The 9,305-nt window shown below is 39.2% G+C and overlaps 1 protein-coding gene across 3 annotated transcripts in view; it reads right to left on the bottom strand.

Annotated features, from left to right (window-relative positions):
• maea (macrophage erythroblast attacher, E3 ubiquitin ligase) overlaps window positions 1-9,305 on the bottom strand; it is an 84,794-nt gene that overhangs the window by 11,103 nt on the left and 64,386 nt on the right. Inside the window, exon 1 of one of the 3 annotated variants that reach the window (XM_034884082.1) lies at window positions 1,702-1,871. The exons of 1 other annotated variant lie outside the window; for it this stretch is intronic. In XM_034884082.1, coding sequence (XP_034739973.1) covers window positions 1,702-1,770 — 69 coding nt within the window. In that variant the 5' untranslated portion in view covers window positions 1,771-1,871. Of the gene's footprint in view, window positions 1-861; window positions 1,055-1,701; window positions 1,872-9,305 lie in introns of those variants that run through there. One more of the 3 variants, XM_034884083.1, reaches the window with a different exon arrangement.

Below are 9,305 nucleotides of genomic sequence, written 5' to 3'. Positions count from 1 at the left end.
ATAACAGTTTCAAGCTGGCAATTATAGCTGCCAGTAGTTTACTGTAATTTAACAGGAAATTTTGTTACAGTGTAGGCTATATTGTATTACTGTTTTCCATACAACCGAAAATTGACATGACAGCTGACATGATAATCGGTGAGACACGTTTCAGACAGCTATTATAAGGGTTTGGCTGATACTGTGTGCCTGTCATGATTTGTTGTGAGAAAGCTCATTACGAGAGACAAGCCCACTCCAAGCAGTGCCCTTTACCCATTATTGATAATCAGAATAACTATAATCATTAAATGGCTATGGTAATTTTAGCATGTCAATGCAATTATGATTTTGTCTTACCTTGAATACAGTCACATAAACTTAAATATACAGCATTACAATGTAATTTCACTGCAATGGGCCTGTATTTTTAGCACTCCCTGGTCAAAAACCCTAGCCATTTAAGTATATATATATATTAGGGTTAGCTTGTGGTAAAGCTTACACTGATCTCACTGAAAATATCATACAGGGATATAATATCCAACACTAGAATAAATTGTTAGTAATGCAGATTAGCAGATTCCTTAGTGCAGGCAACATTATAATATTTTAATTCTGCTCAATATAGCTCCAAATGTAACCAAAACTGCTTTCTCACAGACTCCCATTTGATACCAATTATAACCACCACTCCTGTCTTAAAATGGTGCCCATCATCCTTACTGCAGCATCCAAGCAAAGACAGACATATCCCAAAACCACAGCCATGCTTTTATGAACATAGTGAAGGCTTAACATCGCCAACAACACGTTATATGCATCATGACAACACCATGCAATTAGTTTTCACACAAAATCTGTGAATACACTGCTACTCACAAACGTGCTTTTATACAGCGATGCTTTCTTGAACACAGGAGCAGCCCGGGCTTGTTTCAGCTCGTCTTTTAGCAGTGGTGGCGTCGCAGTAACATTATGTGGAATGGGGGTTCAGTGCGTGTGTGCGGCAGCAGGCTGTAATTTCTCTCGCTGGCCATTTTGAAGTGCAGAGAAGCAGCAGGAATCTGATGACACTGCGCTTAAACTCGCAGGACTGATTCTCTGCCGGACGGCGTAGCGTTACGGGCTCCCCCCGGTGATTTCAACGGATCTTTCAGCCAGCTAAAATTTACATGCTCGACGTTACGTTATCTGGTAGGCTATTCATCTTTTGCGACGACAAAAGGTGGCATCTGCTGGTGTCACCACAGTAAACCAGCTAGCAGGCCAATTATGACTGCCTCCAAGCCATTTCTTTGACGCCATGCCTGGTTGTTGAATGGATGGGCAATCACGCAGTGTCATGTTCTGTCAGTAGTGATGGGTTATTATAACGTTTATACCACCCTTTAACTGAATTATACTGCTAAACCGTTAAGTACACTTGACGCCAATAATAAGAACTAATTAAGGCAACAGGCAGCCAGCTAACTAATCACCAACTATTGTTAGTTTTTGAATTTGATCTTTGATATCGCATTTCAAAGACAGGTAGTTAGTAGACGCTGCTACCTGGCTAAGCTAGTTCAGCTAACGTTAGCCTCCCTGTCAACTTCGCTGGTCTCGTCATCAAATTAACTAATAATCTCCATTTTCCAAATAGCGTCAAACACATCGTGCATTTTGGACAAACTAGAATCGTTATACTATTAATACATAGAGGTTTTAGCTCTTGTTTACCTTCAGGGTGGGATATTCTTGGACTTTGAGAGCCATGGATAGTTGAGGTGCTGTCTCTTGCACCGCCATTTTGGTTTTGTGGTTTTCTTGTGGTTGTTTGTGTTTTTTTTCTTCTATCAACTCAGAATGGCATTAGTGCTCACTACCGCCATCTGCTGAGGCGGTGTCAGTACTGACTGTATACGTGTATGTGGTTTGCATTGTTAAAGATTTTTAAGATTCTTTTCTTTTTTGAAGTGGTTATAAAAAGTTAAACTATGAATTTCTGTTTATGTATAGGCTTACTCTGCAGCCAGATTGATTTAATAGTGATCTAGCTTTAATTAGCATTCCACTGCTTCACACCAACCCAACCTTCTAAAAGTTGTTGATCAGGTCATGTCTGGCATTTAACATATGGAAAGAAAACGTTTGGCCCACAGGAAGGGTTACTGCTGTTCCAGCCTTTTGGGGGCCACCCCTGCTGTGTTGAGACTAAGGAACAATAGAAATGTTTATCTCTGCAAGATTGAATAGAACTGACCCTCACATGATAGCTTTGATCTGTGTCTGGAAAGAACCCCCATGGTGCATGTTAGAGGTGTGACCTATACTTTTCTCAGGCAGCAAAGACAGCCACTGAGATGCGCTCAACATGTTACCATGCCAACGACGGACCAATGACAATGGGTTTAAATACATCAGGTGAAAAGGAACTGCCCCCAAGTGAAGGAAATATAATTCTGAAACTTACAATGATTTGGGGCTGTTCAATATATCTATAAAGAGGGACATGTCCAGACCACTGTCAGCTGCAGTGTTGTTTTGTTTTTGTGTTTTATTGTCTTTGTCATTAAACCTTTTTGTTAATTCCTTCAATGATATTCTAGCCTCTCTTCATCCTCATCAATCCAAAGAACACGTGTTGGTTTTTTCAAACAGAAATGAGTGTGCAGATAAAATAGCGTGCATCAGCTTATGAGACAGTGTGGACAATGGATACTTGAAGTTGTCAGCAAGAAATGTAATTCAATTCCTAGGAATTGGCAGCTGCTGTGAATGAGAGCTCAAGAAGACTAACTAATGCATCTTGTTGTGATATTTTCAACCTCACATGACTGCATGCTGTGCTGCATTCACGTGCACCTGGTATGGTTCCATTCCCTGAGTTGAGAAGTCATTCTTCTGTATTTATTTCCGGATTGAAGCTTTATACTAGTAATTTTGTCCCAGACTTGTTGCTGCACTAGAAACGTTACATGCTCTAAAACCACTACAGTATTGCTTTACCTGGCTCGTTTTTAGCGTTAATGCTAATAGATCACTTTTCCAACTAATCTAGGTCAAACTAACTAAGATTACAACCTAAAATCGCTTACCAAATGACAACATCATTGATTAAACAATCAAATACTGCATGAACATACTTATCAGTACGAACTATAATCATGTGTTCCTGTATTCCTTAGGGCTGCTGTGTTTGAGCGTACACCTCAATTTATATAGAACTTTTCTTTAAGACCAGATACATGTCATCTAATACAGAACATAGAGTATGTTAGATCAGCCGCAAAAACACAGTCACAATGGATGACAGGGCAGGCTGCTAATGCTGAAACAAAAGTTTTTTAGTTGAGCGAACAGAAATGATCACAATAATACTAATTGCTTTAGGTCATTTGATAAATAAACATGAAATAGACCTTAGCAATTGAAAATGTCACCTTGGCCTCTAAGGAATGGTGAACAATAATTTGATATCATTTTTATAAAAAATGTTGAGATAGCCATGAATTTATTAATTAAATATGAATTGATAATTGATAACTGACATTAGTGGGGATGAGGAGATCATACATTAGTTTTAAGGAACTGACTTGACTTATTTGTCCATTTGAAGACCAAACTGTAGTTCAAGGTGGTCACCTGAAATAAAGTGTAAAACCTATGACAGGTAAATCTTCTAGTCACTCTCTGCAGTATAGTATAGTACACTTTTCAATACTTAGAAATAAGGACATGTATTGTAGTATTTCTAGTGTAGGATGTTTTTAAAATACAGGTTTAAGTCCAAGTACAACCAGTGAATTCCGTATGGTCACATGTATTTTCCTGTGTGAGTGAGAACCAACCCCCCCAAGCCGTGAGGAACATATTGTCATTGGCCGCTGTCCAGTGCCAGGCTTTACTGATTGGCTGGTACAAGCTCTAATCGCTTACATTACCATTACCATTATCTGATTCATGCCCCAACCCCACCCAGTTTAAGAACAAAGTGGAACAGTGGACACACAGAAATGAAGGTGATGCAATGTTTGTTTCCTGTGTGTAGTATGTGTGAATGTGTGTCAGTGTCTATGTGTGTAAAAACATGTGCGTTAATGTGATAGCAGTAACTGTGCTTACAGCATGGTTTTGAAGAGATATAAGTCTGTGCCAATCCAAATAATGGGGGAAATAACTCGATGCATGTGTACACTTACAGCATGAAGGCTTGCTTGGGTGTGACTGAATCAATATGAGTGTTTGTTTTTGTTTGTGTATATATATATATATACATACACATATACATATATATATATATATATATATATATATATATATATATATATATATATATATATATATATATATATATATATATATATATATATGTACTATTTTTTTAAATTATTATTATTATAAGAGAGAGAGGGGGGATGACTGGACATCCCCTTGAGATTTATAAACTTGTGATGGGCATTCTTCATCATTTTCGAACATTTTAAATTTTGAATTTGTCTTTGAAAATATTCCGATTTGATTTAGAAAAATACTTGTTAATTGCAGCCCTTAAGTATTCCATGGTAAACAATTTCATTATGTTGAAATAAAAAATATAAAAAACTTTATATGAATGAGAGACCGGAACTATGGTTGATATATGTGGAAAGTTTGAAAAGATTTCTTTTTTTCTCTCTACATCTACAGTATATCACACTTTCTATAAGTTAATAATTCCTTTACTTTACTTGTCACTCTTTCCATGTTCTTATCCTTCTCATCTTCCTTATTGGCTCCTGCTTCTTCCAGCTTTCCTTCTCCTATCTGCCTCTCCTCTTCCTCCTTACCCTCATTTTTCTTTTCTTACAACCAGTTCGTCAATTCATCTCTTTTGTTTCTGTCCTGCTGCTCCTACCTATTTCCCCTCCTTTCACTCTTTTATTCTATGCATGAGTTAGATTTTTCATGCTTGTTTACCCGTCTCCTCCCATAGTAGATGAGATTGCTAGATTCTTAGGTATCTGCTCTCTCCTATGCATTGGGATCCACATTGTTCTGCAGCTCACTGTTAGTATCCATAAATCCAATTTGCTGTGTTTGTGTGTGTGTGTGTGTGTCTGTCTGCATGTGTATGTGTGTGCATGTATTTACACATTTACAGCTAGTACAATGGTCATTCTGTTTCTTAAAAGCTACATTTATAGTTTAACGTAAGTTTGCGTCTGTAGCTCTGTGTGTGCATACATTCATGTTTCTTGTCATGCATGTGTGTGTGTGGGGGGGGGGGCGGGGGTTTGGTTGCAGGTGCATTTTTTGCATCTGTGTTTAAACCTGCGCCACAGTATTTAATATATTTTGCATGCAACTGCTTAAGTGAGTTTGCATTTATTTCTCTGTGTCTTCTATCTTTGTAATTATGTGTGTTAGCAATCTCGGTCGAGCTGGCTGTCAGTCTTGATAAGGTGGGGAGGCGTTAGTCGGGGCTGCTGCTCGCCTGGCCTCCGCTTGGTGGATCTGCTGAGGGAGCTGAACCATTAGACACGCTGCAGTGACTACAGAGAAAGAGAGAGAAGGGGCTGGAGGTGACGGGGTGTGTAGATGTATCATGATCAAGGCAGGGATGGAAAAGGAGATGTGGGAATGAGGAGTGGGTGGTGGTGGGGAGCCAAGGAGATTGAGGAAGAAATTGTGAGGGATTAAAGATAGAGAGCAAGATGTGCAGATGGAAGAGCAGGAGGTAAAGAGATGTAGAGGAGAGAGGGAGGGGAAAAGCAGACGGAAGGGAGGTGAATGGAGAGAGATTGAGGAGCAAAAAATAGAGAAGATGGAGAAAATAAATTCAAAAAGAGGAAGAGGAAGAAATAACAGATGTGGAGTGATAAGGAGGGGGAAGGGTGTAACTGCTAATGTCCAACTTCACACAATATATGTGTGATTATCTGCTCAGTTTGCACACATGAAAGACTAAGGTGAACTCTCCAAATCTGTCCGCTTTTTCCTCCCCTCACTTCTTCTCGGCCTGCCTAGCCTTTTCAGTTATTACTGGGCTGAAAATGCTCATAAGATTATGCTTTAGTTTACCTCAGCTCAGGACAACTGGTGTGATATTGAGGCCAAGTCATGCTCCTCCTCTTTGCCCCAGGCTCTGGCTTGCAGAAACCTTCCCTTTTACCCGTCTAATCCTATATATCCTATGTATTTGCAATAACCATGTATCCCTCCCTGCTAAAATTGATCCTAAATTCACGTTTTTGGCTAGGTGTGGCCTCCGATATTTCCCAGCTTCGGAATGAAGCTATTCCCTCAAATCCCACCCCCAAGTGGCATAGATCTAGACTGAGACTCTACCCAAGGGCCATATATCTTACTTCTATAACCTACTCTCTCCATCTTCTGACTCTGTTGCCAACTAAATTAGGACCAGCTGGGAGAAAGAACTGCAGACCTCCCTGTCTGATGACTTTTGAGAAAAACCCCTACAAGCAGTCAATTCCTCCTCCAGCTTTGCTAGGCTTAGCCTTATTCAATTCAAAGTGGTACATAAGATTTGCTTTAGCAAGGCCAGGCTTGCCAAGATTTACCTGGATGGCCCGGACAGAGGATATAATAGATGTTCTCAGCCCTCTTGTGATTTAACTCATATGTTCTGGTCATGCCCCAAACTGCTCAACTTCTGGCAGCTATATTTTGACACAATCTCAAAAGTTTTAGCGTTGAAGATCTGTCGCTCCCCCCTAGACGGACTTAAACTGACAATAACCCAAGTTAATGTTATTGCTTTACCTCTCTGATTGCTCATCGGAAGATTCTGACTCTATGGAAATCACCCTTACCACCGTTGTTTAAAGCCTGGTTGTGTGACACATTGTCTTTCTTAAAACTTGAAAAGTTGTTTTGGAAACACAAAATGGAGACTTATTTTGTTTTGTTGGAAATACTGTTTGAATGCTCTCCAATAAAATATATTTAAAAAAACAAAAAAAATAAGCAAGACCTAAAACTTCCCCCACTCCACTACTTTCACAGATACAGATTTGGAACTTCCCATTTTCCACTAGTTAGAGTTTCTGTGTGAATTGGGCATTAAAAGATGGAGTCTCAGAATTTGAATGCAAGACACTTTTTGTCAAATTTAGCAAATCTCTACTCCCGGTCCCCTAGCTGTGTTCTGTGTGCGCACTGAAAAAAAATCTGTTATTCTTATACAACCCTGGCTCGGTAAATGGGAAATAAACAAAGTGGCTCGGACCAAGCTTGTACATCTTAAGATAGCGTCTTGGGTCGAGCCAGCAGTAATTACCACACACAAATGAATTTGGTATATTATTACACACAAAATTGTGGAATTTTGAACAATAAGCACAGCCTTTAGTATTTTTTAATATTATTATAGTGTTAAGGCTATTTTACATTTACTGTCTTCCAATATGGTGTCACGTGCAGCTGGTTGAAAATATTATAGTTTTGTTTTTGTGGACACCATGTTTTGGCTTAACTCCACAGTTAGATTTGTTTCAGTGTTTACCTCTCGTTATGCGTAATGATTGAGTCATGTCCTCTCCCACGTGTCTGCCCAATCTGGTGTGGACATCATTATTATTAGGCGAAATCCCCATCAGATGTCTCTGCTCTCTAACTCGGTGCTATTGTGACTGAGGTACGAGATGGTGACAAACCAAACAGCTCGAGATTCCAGTTGGATTATTTTATCAAAGAAAAAAGCCGGGGCTTCAAGCTATCTACTTTTTAAAAGGGGCCAGGATGTCCACACACGGCCCTGTTCCTGTGTCTAAGTAAAGCAAAAAACAATGATCAGCTTGATGTTCATTTTCCTTTGAAGATGAAAAGTAATTTTAAGCTAAAAATGTTTATTCACTTTAGAATAAAGCCAACAACTGACAGGAACAGTTGAAGATAAAGGGTTGAGGTGATAACATGCAACAAAGGTCATGAGTTGGCCTATCAACAGTGTTGAAAAAATCTCTGACACTCTGCCTCTTTTTGGATTTGAACAGTTCGCCCATTGGCTCTCTGTGACATTTGCCAACAGTGAGGATGTGATGTAACCATCATTGCTGTTAAACTAGGTTAGGCCCTGGCAGTCAGGGGGGCGTCTGAGGCTGTTTATATCACTGTGGTTATCAAGTGGCAAAGTGTAGTTGAGAGGAACATCAGCGCTCCAGCAATAGAAAGAGTCTGAGTAAGTGGATAGGTGTTGATGTGGAGGCTTTAAAGTGATTGTGAAGTGCCCATATTATGAAAAAAATACTTTCTGGGATTTGGGGTGTTATTTTGTGTCGCTGGGGCTTCCACACGCATACAAACTTGGGAAAAAACATCAATGCTGTTGTGAGTGAGATATGGTTTCTGAATGTCCTCTGCTCTCAGGACCTTCTACGTCACTAGCCGAGATGAGGTGGCTAACCGTAGCACATGCTAGCGCTAGCATGCTAGCTCGTTCTCAATGGCAAAAACGCTGCTACAACACACACTAGTTCACCATACTACATACAGAACTACTTATATGTCCCTGTTCTGCAGGTATTCCACAAGTGGCCCTCGTTTAGAAGAAGTCTCCCAGCTAATCCTGCGGTGGACTGACCAACGTTGGAGAAAGAGTTATCTAGCTGATGTGATCTTACCTAGCTACTTAGCATGCGCGACTTCCAACATAGATTGTACAAAAGTAAGATGTCTCCCTCTGTAGCTAAAACAGAGACCTAAACATACAGGGTTAAAACAGGATCTGCAGCAATGTGCAGTAAAACAAAAATATGTTTGTTTTTTTAAATGAAACCATGTAAACCTATTCTGGTACAACCTCAAAATACAATTATGAACCTGAAAATGAGCAGAATATGGGCGCTTTAATGGTACAAAGGTTAAAAGTATCCGATTAAAAACACTTTGTCTTCCATATTTACTTGCATTTTGGGAGAAGACAAAACCCATGACACATCTTAGATAACAATTTGCTGTGTGATCTATATTTCACAGTTTATGAATATCATATTTTTTATGGGAAATAAGAATCTGTAGAAATGAATTTTGATCGACGCAAACACCAACGCATAAACTTCAGGTCACTTACGCAGGCTTCAGCAAAAATTTTGCGTTAAGCATCCGCAGAACTATATATCAAGCTTGAGAGTAAAAACAAATAGCATCATGAAAAGTAATAACACAATTTTAAATTTGAATTTTTCCATCTGATACTTTCTTTAACAAGACAAAATTATCAATAACTTCATGTGTTCTCACACAAAATTTTAATCAGTATAGTCAGCAACAGTTTTGTCCAATTCTGTAGCAAGGAATAAGAGTTTTGCATGGTTTTCATTATAACATCACAAAGTACTATA

This window comes from Etheostoma cragini, chromosome 10 (assembly GCF_013103735.1).
Source record: "Etheostoma cragini isolate CJK2018 chromosome 10, CSU_Ecrag_1.0, whole genome shotgun sequence".
NCBI classification, from domain to species: domain Eukaryota; kingdom Metazoa; phylum Chordata; class Actinopteri; order Perciformes; family Percidae; genus Etheostoma; species Etheostoma cragini.
Note: the sequence above shows the minus strand (reverse complement) of the source record. Positions and strands in the feature narration are given on the sequence as shown.